The sequence below is a fragment of the Ambystoma mexicanum genome, chromosome 2p (assembly GCF_040938575.1).
Source record: "Ambystoma mexicanum isolate Mex_15411 chromosome 2p, UKY_AmexF1_1, whole genome shotgun sequence".
Lineage (NCBI taxonomy): Eukaryota > Metazoa > Chordata > Amphibia > Caudata > Ambystomatidae > Ambystoma > Ambystoma mexicanum.
In genome coordinates, this window is record NC_090923.1 from 89,589,286 (window position 1) to 89,613,906 (window position 24,621).

The following is a 24,621-nucleotide window of genomic DNA, read 5'->3' on the forward strand; positions in this document are numbered from 1 at the left end:
CTCGTGAAGGTGTGCGTCGACCTCCATGTAGCAGCCCTGCAGATGTCCAGCAGGGGCACACCAGATAAGAATGCCGTAGTAGCAGCGATCGCTCTGGTCGAATGGGCTCTCGGACGGCCTGGCAGCGGTCGGTTAGCCAACCGGTGACAGTGCATGATGCAGCCGGAGAGCCATCTGGAAATAGAAGACTTCGAGAGAGCCTTCCCTTGATTCACAGGTCCAAAGTTCACGAACAGCTGTGATGTTCTCCGGAAACTCTTCGTGCGGTCCACGTAGAACTTCAGCACTCTTAGCCACATCCAGCGAGTGCAAAGTCCTCTCGGCCGGCGACGAAGGAGACGGGAAGAAAACAGGTAACACCAAGGGCTCGTTAAGATGGAAGTCCGACGGCACCTTGGGCATAAAGGAGGGGTGCGTCCTAAGCACCACCCTCGAGGCATGGAAAGTCAAGTACAGTGCTTTGCAGGATAGGGCCTGGATCTCTCCCACTCGTCGTGCGGAGGTAATGGCCACCAGGAACGCAGTCTTCCACGACACAAACTTCATCAGTGCGGAGTGCATCGGCTCGAATGGGGGCCCCATGAGCCTAGTCAGCACCACTTTAAGTTCCCACGCCGGGGCCTTCACCGGCGGGAATGCCCGGAACAGTCCTTTCATAAACTCTTTTACCAGTCGATGGGACCACAGGGACGTCCGTCCTGTGGTTCTGGTATATCTGGAGATCGCCGCCAGATGAATCTTAATGGAGGCATGGGCTAGCCCAGCCTTTGCCAGCGATAGCAGGTACGGCAGCACTTGAGGGGCCGTAATCCGTAGGGGGTTGATCTTCTGTGCTCGGCACCAGATAGAGAACCTCTTCCACTTATGACCGTAGCATTTGAGAGTCGAGGACGCCCTGGCCTTTGCAAGAACCTCTCTGCAATCGGCCGGTATATCGTAGCCCCCAAACTCTAGCGCTGCAGGAGCCAAGCCTGCAGGTTCAGCGACGCCGGATCGTGGTGGAAGATGGCGCCTCCTTCTCTGGAGAGAAGGTCCGCGTCCGCCGACAGCTTGATGGGAGGGGACGTTGACAAGTCCAGAAGGTCCGGGAACCAGATCTGTCTCGGCCACGCCGGTGCGACGAGGATCATCCTGCACCGGGACCTCTTGAGCTGGCAGCAATGGCAACGGAGGGAACGCATACAGGTATAGGCCGTCCCAGGGGAACGAGAACGCATCGCCCATGCTTCTCTGGTGGGGAAACCTGCTGGCGAACCTCTTGCACTTCGAGTTTGTCGCTGTTGCGAACAGGTCGATTTGGGGTTTGCCCCATCGTCGGAAGAGTTGATCCACCTGATCCTGGCGCAGTTCCCACTCGTGACACGCGCGCAGCTCCCTGCTGAGCGAGTCGGCGATGGTGTTTCTTTCTCCTGCCAGGTGGAAGGGAACCAGGAACATCCCCTGGGCGACCGCCCAGTGCCACAGATCCTGTGCCTCCTTGGATAGGGCTGGGGATCTGGTGCCTCCCTGCTTCCGTATGTAAAACATTGTTGTGGTGTTGTCTGTGAAGATCCGCACCACCTTGCCCTTGAGCGACAGGAGGAACGACTTGAGAGCCCAGAACACGGCTCGGAGTTCCAGGACGTTGATGTGCAGGAGCCTCTCCTCCGGGTGCCAGAGGCCTCTTGCGTGGAGATCTCCGGTGTGGGCGCCCCAACCTTCCAGGGAGGCGTCCGTCGTCACGTCTCCTGGTACGCCGGCGTCTGAAAGTCCTTGCCCGCCGTGAGGTGCGCTCGAACGCCCCACCACTGAACCACCCGCCGGAACACCTCGTTGAGGGGGACCCTGTCTTCGAAGGTGCCCGTCGCCTGCATCCAACGGGCGTCGAGAAATTCTTGAAGAGGGCGCATCCGTAGTCTGCAGAGGCGCACCAGGTAGATGCAAGAGGACATCATCCCCAGGAGGGACTTGATGGACCTCATCCTGGCCACGTCCGTGGCTAATAGGTGCTGCACTTTGCCTAGAATGGTCTTCGTCCGTTTTTCCGACGGGGCCGCCAGGCGCCTCACTGTATCGAGCTTCGCTCCCAGAAACAGGGCCACCTGCGACGGCACCCGTTGGGACTTTGGGTAGTTTATGGCGAATCCCAGGTCTGTGAGTAGCTGGACGGTCCTCGCCGTGTGTACGACGGCGAGTTCCCTCGTCCTTGAGCGGATGAGCCAGTCGTCCAGGTAGGGGTAGACGTGAATCCCCTGCAAGTGCAGCCGCGCCGCCACTGGTGCTAGGCACTTGGTAAAGACCCTGGGGGCCGACTTCAATCCGAACGGCAGTGCTCTGAATTGGTAGTGGCGTCCCTGGACGACGAACCTGAGGAACTTTCGGTGACTTTTGAGGATGGGAACGTGGAAGTAAGCATCCTCCAGGTCCCAACGACGACAGGAAGTCGCCTTCCTCCAGCTGTCCCAGTACGTGCTGGAGGGTGACCAACCTGAACTTCTGTGATCTGATGTATTTGTTCAAACGACGAAGGTCCAGGATGGGGCGCCAGCCGCCCGTCTTCTTTCTGACAAGGAAGTACCTTGAGTACACCCCGGAGCCTCTTCGGGACAAGCTCGATGGCGCCTTTCCTGAGTACCGCCCGTACTTCCAACAGCAGTTGCGGGACGTGATTTTCCTTCCTGGCCACAGGTGGAACGTGAGGGCACTTCTTCAAGAATTCGATAGAGTGCCCTCTTGCCAGGGTATCCAGCACCCAACGGTCGGTGGAGATGGACTTCCACACGCCGACGAAATTCGTCAGCCGGCCTCCCACCGGGGTGCTTCGGTGGGGGCCCGAGACCACGGCCGGTTCAGTCCTGGTTGGTGTTGGTGCCCTTTTCGCCCTGGCCACCTTGCCGACGGCGGCGAGGAGCTCCCTGCTTGCGACGACCCCTGTAGGCCTCCTGAGACGACGAGCCACCGCTGGATCCCTTGGAGGCACCCTGTCTGCCTCCAAGGGCCGTCGTTGCTGAAGGGCCGTCTCCGTGTCCGTTTTTATGGCTTGGAGGGATTCGTCCACCGCCTTCCCGAACAAGTTGCTGCCGTCGAACGGCATGTCCAATACCCTGGTCTGGACGTCCTGACGGAAGTCGGTCGCCCGGAGCCAACCCCGTCGTCGTAGGCAAACACCGTTGCCCAGCTCGCGGAACAAGGTATCGGCAATATCGGTTGCCACCGTTATGGCGTCGTCGCCGCCGACGAGATGACCCGCCGCCCCATGGCGTCCAACTTCTTTTCCTCGCCGTCCCGCGGGGAATTCGACGTCGAGGCTCCTGACCCCGCCGCTTTTTTCTTTGCCGCCGCCGAGACGACCGAGTCTGGCGTTGGCTGGGCCCTGAGGCACAGGGGAGCGGTTTCGGGGACCCGGTGCTTCTTCGGCAGAGCTGAACAATTCAGACGCCCGGCGATCATGGCGTGGAATGAGCCAATCTCGTCGGGCGGCGAGGCCCGTGCTACGGGAGACCCGTTCCGTCGTCGTCGCCCTCAGAACCAGTCGTCGAGCCCAACGCACCGTCATCTCCCGACTCGTGGGAGGATGAGGAGGGAACTGTAGGCCTTACGGGGGGCGAGCGGAGGAGAGGGTTGGGTCCTCCGTCGTTTGTTCTGAGGACTTCCCGACGGGCCGGGTGCGGGTCCTCCGGCCTGGGCCGTGGGAATCTCGTCCTTATCTCAGAGCATAAGGACTGGATAGCAGACAAAATGGCCGCCGAGCCATCCTGAGGCCTAGGAACCGGCTGCGCCGGAAGGGAAGGCCGCTCTTCCTCACCATTGTCGTCTTCCTCGGTTATCTCCCGAGGATCTTCCTGACGGGATCGAACCTTCTCGAATTGGACTTCGAGGTTCCTCACGGCCTCGGTCAGTTCCTCCTCAGAGGCTGACTCCGAGCTCGAGGAGGGCACCGTGCCCCCCCTCGCTTCTTCCATCATGGCGGCCACAACGATGGGCTGAAAAGAGGATTCCCTCCTTGGCGGCAGGGACACTAGTCCCAGAGGCAGTCTCCGCTGGCGGTGTCTCTGCCGGCTTGGCTAGAGTCGCCGCGATAGCCTCGATATGATATGATATGGTATTTGTAACGCGCCTATACACAAGTGTTTCAAGGCGCGACGAGGCAGGGAGGGAGGGAAACAAGGGGAAGACAGACAAACGATCCTACTAGGCCAGGTGTAATTCAGATCGCGCAAGTGCAGAGGTAAGGGGAAAAGGAGGAAGTGCAGGGGGAGGAGGTGGGGGGGAAGTGCAGTACAAGGTAAGTAGCGTAAAAAATAATAAATAATAAATAAAAAGGGCCAGCTGGTGGCAAGTGCGAGGTAAGTGCAGAGCAAGTGCTGGGAAGGGGGCTGTAGGTATACAGTGACAGTCCCACAGTGCAGGGGGAGCCAGGGAGGCAGTGCAAGTGGAGAGTGGCTGGGCCCTGGACCGAGGTTGCTGAGAGTGGCCCAGATGCAGGTTTAGTGCTGAATTCAGTGGGGAGTTAAGCAGGATTAGCAGGGGAGAGGGAGAGAGAAGGCAGAAGCGAAGATGAAGGTTTTGAGGTGCTTCCGGAACCGGAGATGGTTCTCCTCAAGTTTCAGGGAGGCAGGAAGGCTGTTCCAGAGGGAGGCCCCTGCTGCGGAGAGAGATCTACCCCCAGCTCGTTGCTTCGAGAAGCGGCTGACCATGAGGGAGTTGGAGACGGATGAGCGAAGGGCTCGTGAAGGAAGATATTTAGGAAGAGAGAGTTGAAGGTATTTAGGTCCCAGGCCCCAGAAGGCCTTGTGGACAATGCAGAGGGTTTTTAACTTAATCCTCGCAGCCACTGGGAGCCAGTGAAGAGATTTCAGTCCTGGAGAGATACGGTCCCTGGGCTTGAGGCCTTCGCCTGCTGGGTAGGGGCCTTCACCACCTTAGGTGCGTCCCGGGCCTTCTCCTTCGGGGGAGGGACGACGCCTCGCTCCCCCTCTTCCAAGATCGGACGGGGCTTCTCCCGAAGCTTACCCGAGGCCTCAGACTTTCTCTTCCCCGAACCGGAGCGTTGGCTCGTGGTTGACGGTGCCGGGGAAGGTGCGCCCTGCCTGGCGACCGAAGAGCCCGACCTTTCGGCGCTCCCGGAGCCAGCGGACTCGCGGCGCTTGGTCTGGTGTAGGGCCCCTGTCGCCGGGGCGCCCGCACAGGACTTAGAAGCCCGCTCGGACCCTTTCTTCTTCTCACCCGTCGGGCCCTTCTCCAACCAGCTTGCGAGACGGGATTGACGGTCCCTCATGGTCCGCTCGACAAGTTCTTGCAGAACTGGCAGTCCTTCTCTACATGAGTTGTCCCCATGAAGACAGTAGAGGCATCGCGAATGTTCGTCCTCCTTAAACACATTCTGCAGCCCGCAACCAGGGCAGCTGTGAAACAGCTTGGGTCTGGGCGACAAACTCGCATCCTGGGCCATCTTGAAGTAGGCCGCAAATCTTCTGGAATCCTCCAAGAAGTTGATTCGACGAAATCTTCACCCTTGAGGGGCGTAGGAAAATCCCTCTACGGGTAGCCGTTAACGGGAGTAGAAACGGTGGAGCTTGAGGCGCGATTAACCGAAAAAAAGTGAAAATTCACCTGAAAAAGCACGAAACACGCAGTAAAAGCTCGAGAGCTAAGCACGAGGACTCCCAACACTTGAACGTGCGGTAAAAATCTGAAGATGGCTGCCAGAGGCGGGGCTTAGGTAGAGGGCAGTCATTGGCTGTGGTCAGTATGACGCAGAGATCAGTGATTGGTTACTACTACGAAAGACAGATCAGAAACGAAACTGATACTGATTTTTTCTTTACCGAGGATTCCCAGCCTGACGACGGGGAATATTCATGAGCATGTGAATCCATGCCAGACCCCATGCTGGAGAACATGGGACTACAGGCAGAGTCGACCATTGGAATAATCATCCAAAGAACAACTTCGGAAGAGAAGCCTCCTGCAAACCTCCTGGACCTCGAAGGGCCAGGTGAAGCCATGCTGCTGTGCTTCCCCTCCTTTTTCAAAATCGACAGAGAAGCACGGACGGAACTGTTGAGCAGAATTGCAGGCAGTACCCTCTGGGACCACTACACACACGTAGGACTACAGGTGTTAGCCAAACCAACCTTTGGTATAAGTCTGTACCACACAGTTATTTTGTAGCGAGCTGAACAGCCAGGCTTACCTCAAGAGTGAATGTGAGCAGTACAAGTAGTTACACAGAGGACTTCCAATCACAGTGGTTCAAGTAAACACTTATACTCAAGGTTTCTTGTTAAAAACACTTATTAATTTGTTACACAATCATGTAGAAAACATTTCACTAGAAGACGAAAACTTAATATTGTAAACCAATACACTTCAATACAAAATTCTAAGGTTTTGAGACAGTTTGTGCTCCCCTGAAATAGGAGCCAAATGGCAGTTCAGTTAGTTAGAAGGGAGCAAAAGGCACAAGGTAAGTAAAATAGATCATATATACTTTTTAGGCAGTGCAAATAGTTTCAGTTCACCAGAGGAGTTCAATTCTAGTCAATGGCCAGGCCAAAGTCAATGTGCAAGTGTTCTTGATAGGAAAGAGCAGTTCTGGTATAAAACGGTAAAGTCTTTACGAAAGTTCTTATAAGTAGTTTAGGAGAAAAAGAATCCTGTCGGGTCACACGCTGATTAGGCCAGCAAGTTGGGAAAGTTTCACAAACTTTCACCGAAAGAGTGGCGTTCTCTCAATCGGGTTGGCACAGTACCTTTTGTGTGAAGAAAGGGGGCTCCAACGCCATCTTGAAAAATATGGCTCCCGCGATTTAACGTTACCGGAGCTACGAATAGTTCACGGTCAGGAAAAATCATAGTAGTTTCTTGTAAAACCACTGCCACCAGTCATTCTGAGAGAAAAGGGTAGCAGTTCTCTGCTACAGGAGTATCTAGACAGAGACAGTGAGTGACAGCTAAGCTGGAATGAATGGGAGAGAACTGAATAAAAGGCGAGTCTCTTGGCTTGGAAGGCAGAGTCGACCACTGGAACGAAGGAACTGAAGAAGAGCTTGAAGAGGACGGCTGCTGCAACTCCTGGACCGTTGTTTCGCCCGGTGAAGCCCTGCTACAGGTCCGAAACGCCCAGTTTGCATCAACAGAAAAGCCCCTGCAAGGACGACTTCTCCCTTTGTGTTGGTGGGACCAATCAACTCCACAGTAAGCCACCTGGAAACCCAATCTCGGAGATGGTTGAATTTCCTCAAGAGTTGCTGCAGGAAACGGTAGAACCAAGGAGAGGGACTCCAGTTTGTGTGCGTTACTTACAGCCACTGGAATTGAAGTTGCCAGTTGCAAGCTTTAGAAGGCATTCTTCAGAAAAACTGGATTGTCTGAAAACTGACAGCCCATGCCAAAATCTGGGTGCAGTACCCGGGGCTACCTGAATGACAGCGGTCAGATGAGTTACTGATGAAACTTTAAAGGTACCTAAAACTAAAAGTCTGCCGGGTTAGCAAACATAAAAAGGATTGTTGCCAAAAAAGGAATACAGATTTTAGTGGTGTTTTTGATCCCACAGATTTTAAGGCTAAGAAAAATGTATTTATGTTTGATCCAACACATTTGGTTTTGCTGGATTTAAAATGTTAATTAGCATGGCGGAAGCTGCAAGAACTGGAAAAGCAGGATTTTCTCCCAGAAGGAGGGCCTTCCTCTCAGCAGAAACTTACTGGGAGGTGGTAATTGCGGTGTAGAACAGACTGTTGTCTATGGAAAGAGAAGGAACAATGACAGCTTCAGCCCAGGAAACTGGAGGTGTGAAGGTGGTTTTAAATGCCCTCTGGAAGGAACAAACAAGGAGGGCGATGCCCCTGTACTGCAGGGAAACAAAAAGGGTCGGACCATCTGTTAAACATGAACAAAGAACAATACTTAAAAAGACTAATAACTTGTCATCCAAAAGGGTGAAAAATATACCAAGGAAAGATTTGTGAATCTAATTTTCAGCTGCTCGTTTTAAGAGGCGGCAAAACCGTGAGACATGTTCTGGACAGGAATGGCAATATATGTGGTTTTATGTGAAATGTATAAATGTTAGAAAGGTGAAAATGTACATGCACATCCGTATGTTAAACACGCATCTTTGGAGAAAGTTGCATAAAATTTGGAAATTGTGTTAATAGCGAAAAGGACAAAATTCTGTAGAAAGTTGAGACAAGATCCCACCGCTGCCGGGTTTTGAGGAATAGCTGCTACATAAAATATGGCATCTTTGTGTGTTATTTGTACAAAGGTGACCAATGTAAAAATGTACATTTAGTATCAAATCCGATTTTGAGACCAGTGGCTAAAGGGAGGTTTCTAAAGATTGTAAAACAAACCATAAAATGTGACATCATCCGGCCTTGATCCAATCACTCAAATTGCAAGGCGGAGATAAAGTGTGGTCCTATCCCAGCTCACAGGGGCTAGCCTAGCTAAGCTGGCCTATACACCCCCTTTGTGATGTCATTTTATAGCATAAATAGAGACAGCTGACAACACATAGGGACTCACAGATCCACTCACTTTCCTGATTCCGGCAAAGCACTCTGATCCAGCATTCTACATCCAGCTTAAATATTCTTCCAGATCCAGATGCCAGATCTCTTGCCATCAATAGAGAACCATTGATTTCCAGCAAGTCGCAAATCCTCAAATTTATTCTCTCCACCCAGTAAGGCGCGGTGTGAAAAGGCATTTTGAACCAGTAACCTGAAATTCTCTGGCTTGCCACTACTAGGCTTGCCTGAGGAACTCGCTACCCAGCGGATTAAAATACACAGACTAGGAGGGCAGATCGTGTGCAAATCCGGCGACCGGCCTAGATGATCCAGTACCGTGCCTGATGTGCTGTCTTCCCTCACCAGACCCAATCCTATGACCAGAGCTGACGGTCGAATTTAATAACTTATCCTGCGAGTATTAATAGGAAGAAATGTGGCCATAGTATATTTGCATTGTCTTATTCCTATCTTTCATTCAGAACCAGTATTGTTAGAACTATCTTTGCGTTGCCTCTTTTCTCATCTGAAGAATTCGAGTTTCCTCAGTAGGCGGGTTACACTGATCACGTAACTGTAAGATCACTCTGTGGTATTTGCTTTTTCATAGTCATCCTCTAGTGTAAGCAAATCCATTTGTCATTTTCAAAAGTGCATCTCTGCTTTCCATTCTCGCGCCTTTTTTACAAAAAAACGACCTTTACTAAAACCTCTAGAACTCCCTCAGTTTGTGTGATAGAAACGAGATTTCAACTCCTACTTGTACCTAACATCCATAGCTATCCTTAGAACCCATTGAGATTCTCCTGTTAGAGCGAGAATCGCGCAAGGAAACGTTTGCCGCGATTTTAAAATTCGAAAGGTTTTTACACAAGTGAAATAGCTTTAAACTGCTTCTGACTTGGACTTTAAGATTTCCAATGTTTCCTGCTGACTAAATCATCGCTTGTGTGCAACTGTTCAAAGCGGTTCCCATAAGAATTTATAACAATTTAAGTATTTGACAATTTTTGGTGTTTTTGCCCAGTCAATTCTAAAGACAATTTTGAAAGCCAGTCTGACAGCTGAAAAGTCAACTCCGTTTTTTCCTTGTGTTTGAAGGGGGAAAGGGAAGACTGATATTATGTTCTATTGTGCTATTCCTGAATACCTGCTCTCTCCTCACATCTATTTAACTGCTTTATCCTATACAAGACTTTGGCCTAAGCTATTGCATTGAATTGCCTCCTCTGGCAAACACAACGTATTTGCCCAAGAGTAACTAATCTTATTTTTATTAACCTATGCCTTTTTGCTCTTACTTCAAAGTACTCTGAATGCCATTTTGCTACTCCTTCAAAGTAGTTTAAATGCCTCAGAAACGTACAGTGTAAAGTAGTGAAGTACATTTTTGTGTGATACAGATTGCCTCCTTTTAATGAATACTTTATAACTGACTGTTGACTAAATTAATAAGTGTTTAACCAAGAAACCGTGAGTGTAAGTTTTTGAATACTGTGATTGTAGACCTCTGTGTAACATCCTTACAGCTCACATTCCTTCTTGAGATAAGCCTGGCTGCTCTGCTCCCAAAAACTGTGTAGTACAGACTTATACCAAAGGTTGGTTTTGCTTACACCTCTAGTCATAATTGTGTGTAGTTGTCCCAAAGAGTACTACATACAAACTCTGCCTAACAGGGTGTGCTGGGTCTAGGAATTTAAACGACTAGTAAAGTCAATTTCACTTTTTACTCTGGAAAACAGTAGTTTATCCCAGAAAAGGTATTTAAACCTTGGGAAAGCCTGATCAGGTTTCCCTGTGCCACTGACCGAGGGTGCTGTGTGACACAAATGAAAAGATGATGCCTATGGAGTTGGTTAGACTCCATAACCAAAGAAAATAAACACAGAAAACAAATAGAATTAAAAAGTTCAAAGTGCCAAAGTTCAGCAAAAGAGCTGCAGGTCTCTAAGGTAGAGAGGAATTAGCACATTCTTGAGAATTCTTCCTAACACATCCCCAAGAGGACCGTCCAAGGTCACACCTGTGACCTCTCCTCCAGCTGAGGGTGAGTGAGGAACAACCAGAAAATGGAGAATCAGTTACCGGTGAAACAGAACTGGAAGAAGCCCTTCCCTATGTTGGAGATCTGGATCCTAAAGACTATCCTGAGCAGCAGTCTTTGCTTGCAGAAGGTGGACCCTCTAGGGCAGACTTCAGCAGAGGTCAAAGAGTGTCCTACTCTTGAAGGACTTCGCCAACAGGCAGCTTCTCAGCTGGATGGGCAAGAACCAGGGAAGCACAGGCTGTGCTCGGAGGATGGCTTCCTTTACAGTGAGCCTATACAGTATACCCCAGGGGACTACAGAAGACTTGTCGTGCCTCAAGTGGTGAGACCCCAGTTAATACAGTTAGCCCATGAGATTCCACTAGCTGGTCACTTAAGTTTTAAGAAGGCCAAGGAAAGGATTTCTCTCCATTTCTACTGGCCCAAGATGGGGTCTGATGTACATAAATTATGTAGAAGCTGTCGCACTAGTCAGACTTCTGACACGAGTGGAGCCAAGAACGTGGCACGCCTGGTGCCCCTCCCAGTGGTAGGAGTTCCTTTTGAGAGGATAGGGATTGACATGTTTGATCCCCTAGATCCCACATATTCAGGCAACGATTTATACTGGTTGTGGTAGACCATGCTACCAGGTATCCTGAAGCCATACCTATGAGGGTTGTTACTGCTCAGGCATTGGCTAAGGCCCTCCTTGGTATCTTTACCAAGATTGGTTTTCCTAAAGAGATTATCTCAGACATGGGGGAACAATTTTATGTCCCACTACATGCAAGCCATGCAGTAAAACTGTGGAGTGACCTACAAGTTCCCAACAGCCTACCATTCTGTCATGACAGGTTCTTGCAGGATTACGCTCAAAGGATACGCTGTCAAGCTGCCATATTCATCAGGTTACTGTATTCAGGTAGCTCAGTTCATCAGGTCTTATCGGGTACATTAGGAGATTAGGAAGTACAGACAGCAACCCAATGGCTCCCACCACCCAGGCTACATGTTTCAACTGCCTAGGGTGGAACTCCATTCACACAAAAATTCCAATCATTCAGCTAACATTCCACACATGACACCACACCTTGCATACACCTCATGCAAGCAGGAAACAGGGCACAGGAAGGAAAGTCAATCACAACATATCCCCAAACCAATGGGTTGGTGGAGAGGTTTAATCGAACTATGAAGAGCAGGATAGGTGATTTAGAAGAACCCCTTAGAAGAAAGTGAGACCTTCTACTGCCATGCCTTCTCTTTGCTTACAGAGATGTCCCCCAGGAAAGGGTTGGTTACAGCCCCTTTGAGCACCTCTATGGTCATCCGGTTAGAGGTCCATTGGCGCTAATCAAGGAAGGGTTGGAGAGTACTCCTTCCCACAGGCCAGTGAGAGTCAATGACTATGAGTTAGGTCTCCGAAGGAGAATGACACAAATGACAAGCTTCTGATAACTTGAAAGCAGGTCAGTAAATGGTTAAACATTGGCATGAATAGAAGGCCAACATGGTGGAGTTTACTCCATAACAGCTAGTTCTAGTTATGGTACCTACAAGGCAGAGGGCCTTACAAGACACATGGATTGGACCATTCAAGGTTGTGGGCAAACCTGGAGAGGTCAATTACTTTGTGAACTTGGGAAATCGCGAGGAGGCCCCTAGGGTCTTTCACACTAACCGCCTAAAGGCATATGTACCCACACCAGAACTGGGAGCTTTGCTCTTAGGATCCGATCAAGAGGAGGAGGAGGAGTGTGAACCTCTACCTGACCTTCTCAGGGGACAGACTTTAGATGCAAAACTAGAAGGAGTTAATCTCTCTCCTGATCTGACTCTGGAACAGCAGGACGACTGCAAAGTCGTGTTAAATCCGTTTGCCTCCCTCTTTTCACTGACACCAGGCTTGACCCCTTGGGGCAAGCATGATATACCCCCCTGGTGACTGTCTCCCTGTCATTGGCTAGTCCAGTTGTACTAGTACCAAAGGGAGGATCCAAGGAGTTGAGATTCTGAGTGGACTATAGAGCTCTTAATGCAGTCACCGCGACTGATGCCCATGCTTCACCTAGGACAGATGAGCTGGTGTACAAACTTGGTTCAGCCAAGTTCCTCCATACATTTGACCTATCAATAGCTCCGACAGACCATGTCAATGATAAAACTGCATTTTCCACCCCAGGAGGCCTCTACCAGTTTAAGGTTAGACCTTTAGCACTGAAAAATGCACTTGCTAAATTTCAAAGGATGGTAAATCATATTCTGAATTTCATTTGCATACTTGGATGACATTGCATTGTTCAGCCTCACTTGGGAAGAACATGTCGACCACCTGTGATATGTATTGCAGGCTCTTGAGCAGGCCAATCTGACCATAAAGGCAAGCAAGTATCAAATTGGTCAGAGTAAAGTGGTCTACCTTGGACATGAGGTAGGAGTGTTAGGGAGAATTCTCAGAAATGTGCTAATTCCCTCCACCTTATAGAACCCCACCAACTTTGCTGGATTTTGAGGACTTGATTTCTTTAACCTGGAGAGAGTGAGAACCTTTTTCTCACTCTCTCATGTATTTTAATGTGATTTTTGAACACGGTTTTGGTTGTGGAGTCTGACAAACTCCATAAGCATCATCTTTGACATTGTGTCACAGCACCATCAGTGCACTGGCACAGGGAAGTCTTTCAGATTTCCCAAAGGTTTAAATACCTTCTCTGGGATAAACTACCGTTTCCCAGAGCAGTAAAGTGAAATTGACTTTACTTACCATTGTAACTTTCTAGACCCAGCACACTCTTACAATAGGGTGCTGAAGGGGTTACCCTTTGTCTAGTTTCTCAAGTAACATTTTTATGTTACCCTTTTATCACTGAATGGCGGGTTGCAGTGGTTTCATTTTAACGACCTTGGTGTGCATTTACCACGGGCTGCGTTCGCAGCTGCAGTAAAGCAACCAAGGATGCCATTTTTTTGCCATTTTGGTGGAAAGGTCCTTTTTGGGATTTACTCTGCGCGCCAAACCAGGTTTGGTCCCATTGTTCGCTTTGCCTTTGGCGGGATTCACGAGTGAAGCCCGCCTCTGGCTCCAGGGTGTCTGGGGTAGGCAGGAAGTGAGGGAGGTGCCCAGCACTCCCTCTACTTAGTCTGCCAGAAGAACCAAATGCACTCTGTGGTGGTTGGCCGGATGACTGTCCGGCAGGGAAAGCCACCCTGCCGGGTGGCAGACAGCTAGGCTAGAATGAATGGGAGAGAACTGTATAAAAGGCTAGTCTTTTGGCGTGGAAGGCAGAGGCGACCACTGAACGAAGCAACTGAAGAACTTGAAGAGGACGCCTGCTGCAACTCCAGGACTGTTGGTTTGCCCGGTGAAGCCCTGCTGCTGTGCTGAACTCCAAATTCGTATCGACAGAGAAGCCCCTGCAAGGACGACTTCTCCCCTCGAGTTGGTGGGACCAATCAACTCTAAAGTAAGCCCGTCTGGACATCCATCTCGGAGCTGGTTTTTACTATGTGTTTCTAACTGCAGTAGTGATACATTAATGTCCCCAGCAACCTAGCAATTGAAGTCACCCGAGGGTGTAGGTAGTGTCTGTAGGATATCCCAAAAGGGTATCTACTGATTTAGAGATATTAAAAGTATGTATTTCTTCAAGTGTATTTGAGTGTTACTTTTATATTGCTCCCTTCTGAAGGCTTATTCTGACTGATAATTAAGAAACCTTGCGTGTAAGAGTTTATTTGAATACTTGTAACTGTAAATCTCTGTGTAACTCCACTACAGCTCACAGACCCCTCTTGAGATAAGCCTGGCTGATCAACACGCTTCCAAAACTGTAGTACAAGCTTATACCAAAGGTTGGGTTTCCTATACCTGTTTGTAGTGTTCCCAGAGGGTACTTCATACAAACTTTGCCTAACACCCAGCACACACTATCTTACCATAGGGTGCTGGAGGGGTTACCTAGTATCCCCTTTGTCTAGTTTCTCATGTAACATTTGTATGTTACCCTTTCTACAGTTAATGGCTGGTGGCAGTAGTTAACCTTTTCCTACCATTGTGTGTTTCTTCCGTGGGCTTCGATTGCAGCTGCAGTAAAGCACCCATGGGTGCCCATTTTGTCGAAATGGCCCGTCTTTTTTCGACATTTCTTGTTGGACTGGTCCTTCTTGAGATTTACTCTGCACGCCAAACCAGGTTTGGCCCCTTTGCTAGTTTTGTCTTTGGCGGGATTCACTAGTGAAGCCCACCTCTGGCTCCAGCGAGTCTGGCAGGGCAGGAAGTGAGGGAGGTGTCCAAAACTTCTGGTGCTTAATCCCCTTGGTTACAGGAATGCAACCAAAGGTGATTGGCCATTTGGCTGTCCTCGGAGGACAGACACTCTGCTGTGTGAGTGACAGGTAGGCTGTAAATGAATGGGAGAAACCTACATAAAAAGGCAAGGCCTTTGGCTTGGAAGGCAGAGTCGACCATTGGATGAAGGAATCCGAAGAAGAACTTGGAAGAGACGCTTCCTGCTACTCCTGGACCGTTGGTTTGCCCGGTGAAGCCCTGCTGCTGTGCTGAAGCTCCGAATTCGCCTCACCTAGAGAAGCCCTGCAAGGACGGCTTCTCCCCTTGAGTTGGTGGGACCAATCAACTCTAAAGTAAGCCTGTCTGGACATCCTCTCGAAGCTGGTTGTATTTCCTGGAACCGAAGAGCCAGGGAGAGGAACGCCAGATTGTGTGTTGCTTTTAAGATGGCCATCAGCTCCAGGAAGATCCTCTGGACTCCCAGGAAGGAGGACTGACCAAGCCTGAGCCACCTCAACAGAGTGCTGGATCCCAGATGCAAGGAAAGCCCAACTCAACAGCCAAGAGTCCACAGTGGTGCTATTTGCTGAGACGCGAAGAGCCGAACCGCAAAGTGCCACTGAATAGAAGTTGGTCCCTTTCCTTCGCCAACCTTCCCATTGCAGTGCAGGAGTCCTCCAGATGTCCTCCCTCTTGTCCCCACGACTGAGGCCCAGGAACACAGGATTTGCAGATTTACCTTCTAACCAAAAGGTACTGTACAGTCTAAGAGAACTTACCTCTTGTTGTGTAGCCTTACTTGATCTCAGTTGAGACTTGTCTTGGTTGCTTCGGTAGAGTTGCTAACAGCTGCTTTACCTCACACGCCTAATCAGCTTGTGCCCCTACTTTGATTTCCTCTTTTCTACAAAGACTTGTAAAGCACTGTGCAAGACTTACCTACCTGCAAGAATTGCTTCAGCTCACCTAGACTTTTATCCAATTGACTTTGGCCTGGCTATCTGAAGGACTCTTCTTCCCTCTGACTTGGTGTTTGGTCTTCCTTCCAGGAAGGGGTTTAACTTACTTTGCATTGGGTGTTACCAAAAGTACTTACCTGCTTCAGAATATTTGTAAGATCTCTTGTGTTTTAATAACCTTTTTTCTTTGACATACTCCCAAGTATTGCTCTAAATGCAACAGTGATATATTAATGTTCACAATGTCCTAGCTATTTTAGTCACCTGAGGGGGTAGGAAGTGTCTGTGTGCCACCCCAAAAGGGTACTTGCTGAGACCAAGACTGTATTTTTGAGTGTATCTGTGTGTTACTTTTATATTGTCGGTTGTTGAGGCGGCATAGGGTGCAGTTTTCCCTTCCCCATTGAGGGCCGGGAGTGCTGTCGGCATCCTCACCTGGATCTCCGACAACAGTGTGTGGAGAGTTGAACGGATACGTCCCTGGGAGGTGTCAGCGGGGGCAGGGGTAGGGGGTAGGCTTGCTGGGTCCAGCACCCACGTCATCGGCATTCCCGATGTCATCGTCCCCCCTCTACATTTCCGCTGTCGCCCTCGGCGTTTCTATCATCGCCGTTCCCCCCACGTCCACCAGGACTGTGTGAACGGAGACCAGGTCATCCTCGTCCAAGGAAGAAATATCCGTGGAGCACGGTTGAGCTTCCAGCTTCCCCCGCACTCCCTTTTTTGCATCCTGGGGAGGGTGGAGGGGGGGGTCCATCTCTGGCTTACGGATGGCATCCCCTTCTCTGGCTTTTTCTCCAACGGCTTGGCCGAGGGCTCCCACCTTGGGTGGAGGGCCACTCTGGGTGCCGTCGGGGTCCCCTGGACCGGTCCGGCTTCTTTCCCCTTCGAGGCGGCGGCCGCCACCAACTCGATCATCAAGGATGAATTTGCCTGGATCACCTGGGTCTTTAGGGACAGGTCAGACACCTTTCCCTGCGCCTTGGTCTTCTCTGGTTTCTCCCGCAGCATCCCTGGGTTAGCCAATTTCCTCTTCGAAGAGGAGCTGGAGTGATGACTGGAGATGGAGGCAGAGGGTGAAGAAAAGCGTGCACTGCCTGTCGCGGGACACGCTGGTGCGGCAACCCAGACGGAAACAGACTTGCAGTGCTTGGCCTGGTCTTGGGCCCCCACAGATGGGAGCACCCTCAAAAGGACTAAGAAGCTCGCTCCTCGGACTGGGTGAGGCATGCCCCTGCTTGCCGCACGGGGCAGAGGGCTTGGCATTGAGCCACGCCACCAACCTACAGTGACGATCCTTAACAGAGTGCTTGGAGAAACCAAGGCAGATTTCACAATCCGCTTCCCTGTGGTCTGAATGGAGACAAACAATGGGAGTGTTTGTCCTCCACAAACATGTTCCTCAATCCGCAGCTGGAGCAGAGCTTGAAGAGGGAGCCTCCCTCCTTCTCCGACATGGTCCGGCTTGTGAGGTAGGCCTGAAGGCCCTCTGGAATCTTTGATTAAATTTGACGATTCGTACCCTTGAGGGCATTGAAAGACCCCGACAAACGGATCCCCGCTTGCCGGGCAAAGGAGCAAAAGAGGCAAGATTGTATGTAGTAACCCTGTGAGAGACTACACCAGCCTTGTCCTCTTGGCAATAGATACCCAACTATTGGCATAAGTCTGTACTACACAAGTTGGTAGAGTGACTGAGCAGCCAGACTTATCTCAAGAGGGACAATTGTGAGCTGTACAGATGCAACAGAGGTTCACAATGGCAATTATTCAAATAACACTTGTACTCAAGGTTTTCAAGTAAAATAATTATTAATTTAACAGTTTTAAAATAAGCGTTCTTTAGAAAGGGCAATATGCAACAATAAAATACACTTCAAATTACACTTCCTCAGCTTTAAGTTAAGTAGATACCCTTTTGGGATGTTACACACACACTTCCTACACCCTAAGGTGACTTCAATTGTTAGGACACTGGACATTGATATTTCACTTTTACACTTAATGTAATACTGAGGTTGTGGAAAAAGGAAAAGGTTAGGGAAGGAAATAAAGGTTAACCAGTTCTCTGAACAGTAGAGTACTTTACAACCCCCCAATGAAGTATAGGATAACCCTTTCCCATAAACACAAAGTCAAAGGGTCTGCAGGGAGCCAGGACAGCCAATGTCAATTGAAAATGTCTAGGGAGCAGAGGCACTTCTGGAAGATAGCACAAAGGTCTTTCACAATGTTATATAGAGAGTTTGTAGAAAAGAATCACTGTTAGGCCACAAGCTGTTAGGCTTGTGAAAGCAAAGCTGCAAGCAACTCTGCAGAAAAAGCAGCTACTGCAAGTCTCCAGTGAGACAGATAAGCTACAGAACAAAAAATGTTAAGTACCCCTTTATTCAAGACAGTACCTTAGGTTGGAAGAAGAGGATCCAGCTGGTTTCTGATCAGGTTGCAGTCCTTCAGTTCCTGGGCCACAGTCGTGGAGACAAGAGGGAGCACGTCTGGAGGACTCCTGCACTGCAGTATGAAGGACGACTGAGGCAATGGGCTCTTTCCAAATAAGAGGCCCTTCGCAGATTCAGCTAATGGCAAATAGCACCACCGTGGGTTGTGGACACCTTGTGGGCTTCCCTTGCTTCTGCGGTCCAGCACTCTGTTGCGGTGGCTCATGCTTGGGTCGTCCTGCTTCGGGAGGGTCCTCAGGATCTTCCTGGAGCTCAAGTTCCGGCTTAAAGATGATTCAATCGTTCCTGGTGTTCCTGACCCCTTGCAATTCGTCTTGGGATCAGTTGGTCGCACCAACGAAGGGGAAGAAGTTGTCCGTTCCGTGATTCTCTAGTCGATGCAAAATTTGGGGCTTCACCGGCCAAACCAACGATCCAGGAGGGTACAGCAAGCTTCTCTTCCAGTTTCTTTCTTCAGTTACTTCATCCAGGGGTCGACTATGCCTTCTTTTCAAGAGACCTCTCCTTTTATGCTAGTTTTTTGCATTCATTCGCAGCCCACCTGTCACTCACACAGCAGGGTGGCTGTCCTCAAAGGACAGCCAGCCAACCAGCACTGGGTGCATTCAGTTTACCATGGAGACTAAGCACGGAGTTTCGGGCCCCTGCCTCGCTTCCAGCCCTGCCAGACACGCTGGAGCCAGAGGCGAGTTTCAGCAATGTAGTCCGGCAAAGAACGCAGAATAAAACCCATGAAACACCTCACAAGCAAGAAATAGTGAAAAAAGACGACCAGGGCCATTTTGACAAAATGGGTACCCCATGGGTGCAATACTGCAGCTGAGGATTCAGCCTGCTGTAAAAACGCACAAAGGTAGGAAAATTAAACCATTGCCACCAGTCATTAAAAGTAGTAAGGGTAACAACCTTTTTTACATGAGTAATGTGGAAAAGTGGCTAATAAGTAACCCCCCCCAGTACTTCCACATAAGATGGGCTGTACTGGACCTACATACAGGTAAATATAGTCAATTTCATTTTACTACTCTTGGTAACAGTAGTTCACCCAAGAGAAGGTATCTAAACCTTAAGAGAAATCCAAAGGACTTCTCTGTGACACTGCACTGAAGGTGCTGTGTGTCAATACAATAGGAGATGCCTATGGAGTTTGTCAGACTCCAAAACCAAAAGCAACACAGAGTCCAAATCAGATAAAAATACACGAGAGAGTGAGAAAAAGGTCTCACTCCCTCCAGGATAAAAAAAAGTCCAGCAAAAGAGCTTGAAGGTATAAGGGAATTAGCACAGAAATGAGAATTCTCAACACACACAAGCTCTATTTGACAAAAATAGGAGCTTTTTATCGAAAAAGCTTGAAAACATAGAAAAGCTCTCGGAACAAAACACAAGGACTCCCAACACTTGAACGTGCGGTACAAATCTGAAGATGGCTGCCAGAGGAGGGGCTTTGGAAGAGGGCAATCAGTGGCTGAGGGAAGTATGACCAAGAGCTCAGTGATTGGTCTAGAGGAGAAAGACAGTTTACAAGTGAAAGTGAAACGTTTTTTTCTTTTACCAAGGATTCCCAGCCTGACTGGGAATATTCATGAGCGTGCAAATCCATGCGAGACCCCATGCTGGAGAAAGGCAGCTCACAATATTGTACACTGGTCATAAACTGCCTGGATGGAGGCAACTCTTACCCTTTCAAAATAGAACAAGTACTTCTTGAGAGCTTCCCTAGCCTGCGCTTGTTGGCTCTGGTTTACAATATCCGGGTTTTCCTTGTACCGACTGCATTCGTAGTACTCGCTGCCATGAGTCTTCCAGTCACCCAGACACATCCAACAGAAATCTAAGAGCAAAACAATAATAAGACAGACAACCAATCGGTTACTATTCTGGACTTCAGATTGATTTATTTTCCTCAAAATTACTTCAGAGATAATAAACAGCAGCATGTTCGTGTTAGCTAGAGAAGCACAGCCCACAGCAAAAATGAAGTACCCTGAACTGAAACCATAAAACTTAAAATTTGCAGTGAGGGTGCCAGACAAGAATGTAGAGATCTTAATAGTCAAAAATGGGCTTCCTAAGATTCCAGCTGATCGGCTTCAAAATTCACAGGGGATTGTAATTTTGTAATTGTTTATTTATATCGTATCAAGTGGCGGGCAGCCCTGGTTTGGACACAGGTGTGAGCAAATGTCACAAAGGAAATCACATTTGAAGTGGGTAGATAATACTCAGTGCAAAATAATTAAGTCAGCTGGCATACAGTTAAACACTCAGAGTGGTCTCAGTTTCTACCTATTTAATGACTCTTGATAGTCCTACACCAGCCAACATGTGTCCTGACCTTCAAAGGTCATCTTCAGGGCTGTCAAATCCATACATTAAAAAAGGTTTAAGTTACTTACCTGTAACTATTGTTCTCCAGGCATGGATTCACATGCTCATGAATATTCCCTGTCAGGCTGGGTATCCTCTGTAAAAGAAAAAAACTTTCTCACTCACTTTAAAAAACTGTATTTCTCCTCTAAACCAAACACTGTCCTCTGGGTCATACTGCCCCCATCCAATGACAGTCCTCTCCCTAAGCCCTCCTATGGCAGCCATCTTCAGATTTGGTAAGCACGTAAAGTGGAAGTATGACCGAGTAGAGCTGCAGAAGGGCCGGACGGAGGGTTTGCATGTGAATACATGCCAGTCCCATGCTGGGGAACAATCGTTACAGGTAGGTAACTTAAACCTTTCCAGCATGGGGTCTGGCATGGATTCACATGCTCATGAATAACGAACACACAGCAGTAAAACATTACACAACCACGGGAGGAGGCAAGGCTCAACAGAAGCAATTAACAATTACCCTTGCAACAGACATCTCAAGCAAACTGATTGCGTAGCACTGCCTGGCCGACCCTGGACCCTCTCTCTGGAATCCATGTCGATGCAGTAGAACTTTGTGAAGGTATGCGTGGACTTCCACATTACAATCCTGCAGATGTTTAGCAGGGGCACACCAGAAAAGAACGCTGTTGTCGCAGCTATCGCCCTGCAGTGGGCTCTCGGACAGCCCCAGAGAGCGGTTCGTCAGCTGATGACAGTGCATGATGTGGCCGGAAAGCCATCTTGAGATGAAATCCTGGACAAGGCCTTCTCATGATTCATAGGCCTGAAGTCCAAACAATCGAGAAGTCTTCTGAAAACATAGAACTTCAAAGCACTAGCAATGTCCGGCGAATGCTAGGCCTTCTCCGCTGGCGACTAAGTGTTCGGGAAGAAAACAGGCAACACCAAAGGCTCGTTGAGGTTGAAATAAGACGTAACCTTCGGCATGAAAGTTGGGTGCATACGCAGTAGCACCCTTGATTTGTGGAAAGTCAGATATGGCTGCTTGTTGGATAGGACCTGGATTTCACCCACACGTCTGGCTGAGGTGATGGCCACAAGGAATGCTGTCTTCCACGAGAGAAACTTGAGTGGGGCTTGATGCATAGGTTTGAAAAGGTGAGAGGGAAAGATCAAAAAGCGCCTTGACGGAACTGAGGGACTAGAGAGGATTTTCCAGGGGATCTGGTGTAGCGTAAGATTGTTGCCAGGTGTACCTTGATGGAGGCGTGAGCAAGCCCAGCTTTTGCCAAGGAAAGCAAGTATTGAAGAATCTGTGGGGCTGTGACCTGCAGAGGGGTAATCTGCAAGGGGCACCACGCAGCAAAACGCTTTCACTTATGGCCATAGCACTTTAGAGTCGACAACGCCCTGCATTTGGCGAGGAACTCTCTGCAGTCCGCTGGCAGCGCATAACCTCCAAACTCTAAAGCTGCAGGAGCCATGCCTTCAGGTTCAGAGATCCTGGGTCCTGATGAAGGATTATCCAGCCCTCCCTGGTGACTGCAGGCAACACGGACATGCTGAGTAGGTCCAGGTATCAAATCTTCCTCGGTTGGGCGTTGCGTATCCTCCTACACCGACAGTGTCCGAGTGTGTTGATCACGTACCAGGAGAGGAAGCGGGGCGAAAAAGCGTAAAGAAGGAACAAGTTACTTACCTGTAAATCTTCTCCAGCATGGGTCTGGCATGGATTCACATGCTCATGAATATTCCCGTCAGGCTGGGAATCCTCGGTAAAGAAAAGTTTCAGTTTCATTTCTGAACTGTCTTTCTAAGAACAACCAATAACTGGTCTCTGGGTCATACGGCTCCCAGTCAATGACTGCCCTCTACCTAAGCCCCTCCTCTGGCAGCCATCTTCAGATTTGGTAACACAAAGTGGCAGTAGGACCAAGAGAAGAGCCGCAGAGGGGTTGGCGGGAGGGTTCACATGTGAATCCATGCCAGACACATGCTGGAGAACAGTTACAGGTAAGTAACTTGTTCCTTCTCCAGCATGGGATCTGGCATGGATTCACATGCTCATGAATAAAGAATACATAGCAGTACACAGATGCACAACCACGCAAGGATCAACATGAACATCAAGCATCTCTCACCTCCTCACCAGTCTCACCTTCAAGCGAACAGTTTGCGCAGCACTGCTTGGCTGACTATGGACTCCTCCCTGGAATCCCTGTTGACGCAGTAGAATCTCATGAAGGTGTGCGTCGACCTCCACGTAGCCATCCTGCAGATGTCCAGTAGGGGCACACCAGACAGGGACGTCATAGTTGCAGCGATCGGTCTGGTCGAATGGGCTCTCAGACGGCCAGCCAATGGTCGGTTTGCCAACCGGTGACAATGGGTGATGCAGCCAGAGAGTCACCTGGAAATGGAAGCCTTGGACAGGGCCTTCCCATGGTTCACAGGACCAAAGTTAACAAAAAGCTGCGACGTCTTCTGGAAACTCTGTGCGGTTCACATAGAACTTCAGCGTTCTAGCCACTTCTAGTGAGTGCAAAGTCCGCTCAGCTGGAGACGAAGGCGTCGGAAAAAACAGGCAACACCAAGGGCTCGTTTAGATGAAGTCTGACTGCACCTTGGGGATGAAAGAGTGGTGCATCCGCAGCACTACCCTTGTCTCGTGGAATGTCAAGTCAGGTGGTTTACAAGAGAGGGCCTGGATCTCTCCCACTAGACCTGCGGAGGTGATGGCCACAAGGAAATCTGTTTTCCACGACAAACTTCAGTGGCGCCGAATGCATAGGCTCGAACAGAGGACCGATGAGCCTAGTCAACACCACATTGAGCTCCCACGCCGGGGCTGGAGCCTTCACCGGCGGGAACCAACGGAACAGTCCTTTAACAAACTCCTTAACCAGACGATGTGACCACAGCAACGACCATCACAGAGATCTGGTGTAGCGGGAGATAACCGCCAGATGAACCTTGATGGAGGCATGAGCCAGACCAGCCTTGGCCAACGACTGCAAATACGGCAGTACCTGCAGAGCCATGACTCGTAGAGGATTGATATGCAGGGCACCAGACGGCGAACCTCTTCCACTTATGTCCATAGCATTTAGGAGTAGACGATGCTCTGGCCTTGGCAAGTACTTCCTTTGTCCGTTGGAAGATAATAGCCCACGAATTCCAACGCTGCGGGTGCCATGCCTGCAGGTCCAGCGATCCTGGGTCGTGGTGCAGAATTGCGCCTCCTTCCCTGGCAAGAAGATCTGCAACCACCGGAAGCTTGACTGGAGGGGCAGCTGACATGTCGAGAAGGTCCGGGTACCAGATCTGTCTGGGCCACGCCGGTGCAACGAGGATCATCCTGCACCGGGACCGTCTGAGTTGATTGACTAATCGAAGAAGCAACAGAGGGAATGCATACAAAAACAGGCCATTCCAGGGGAATGAGAATGCGTCCCCCATGACCCCCACCTGGGGAAACCTTCTGGTGAACCTCCGGCACTTGGTGTTTGTCACAAATAGATTGATGTGGGGTTTGCCCCATCTGCGAACAGGCGATCCACTTGGTCCTGACGAAGCTCCCACTCGTGACAAGACCGCAGCTCCCTGCTGAGGGAGTCGGCGACGGTGTTCTTCACTCCTGCCAGGTGAAACGGGATGAGGAACATCCCCTGGGTGACGCCCCAGTGCCACAGTTCCTGCGCTTCTTTGGAGAGCAGCAGAGATCTGGTGCCCCCCTGCTTCCTGATGTAGAACATCGTGGTGGTGTTGTCCGTGAAGACCAGCACCACCTTGTCCTTGAGGGATGGTAGGAAAGACTTGAGGGCCCAAAACACTGCCCGCTGTCCTAGAACGTGTTGAGTCACCATCCGGAACATTTGGAACCTGATGTACAGACGACAGACATCTAGGATGGGCCTCCATCCGCCGGTGGACTTTTTGACGAGGAAGTAACGAGAGTACACTCTGGAGTCTCTTTGGGATGAGCTCTATTGCACCCTTTCTAAGTATGGCCCGCACCTCAAGCACCAGCTGAGGGACTTGGTTTTCC

The 24,621-nt window shown here is 49.8% G+C and overlaps 1 protein-coding gene across 3 annotated transcripts in view; it reads right to left on the reverse strand.

Moving 5' to 3' along the window:
* Positions 1-24,621, reverse strand: part of ARIH2 (ariadne RBR E3 ubiquitin protein ligase 2) — a 676,612-nt gene that overhangs the window by 153,063 nt on the left and 498,928 nt on the right. For all 3 annotated transcript variants that reach the window (XM_069643320.1, XM_069643318.1, XM_069643319.1), the window contains one exon: positions 19,925-20,076. In XM_069643320.1, the coding sequence (XP_069499421.1) occupies positions 19,925-20,076 (152 nt within the window). The remainder of the gene's footprint in view (positions 1-19,924; positions 20,077-24,621) is intronic.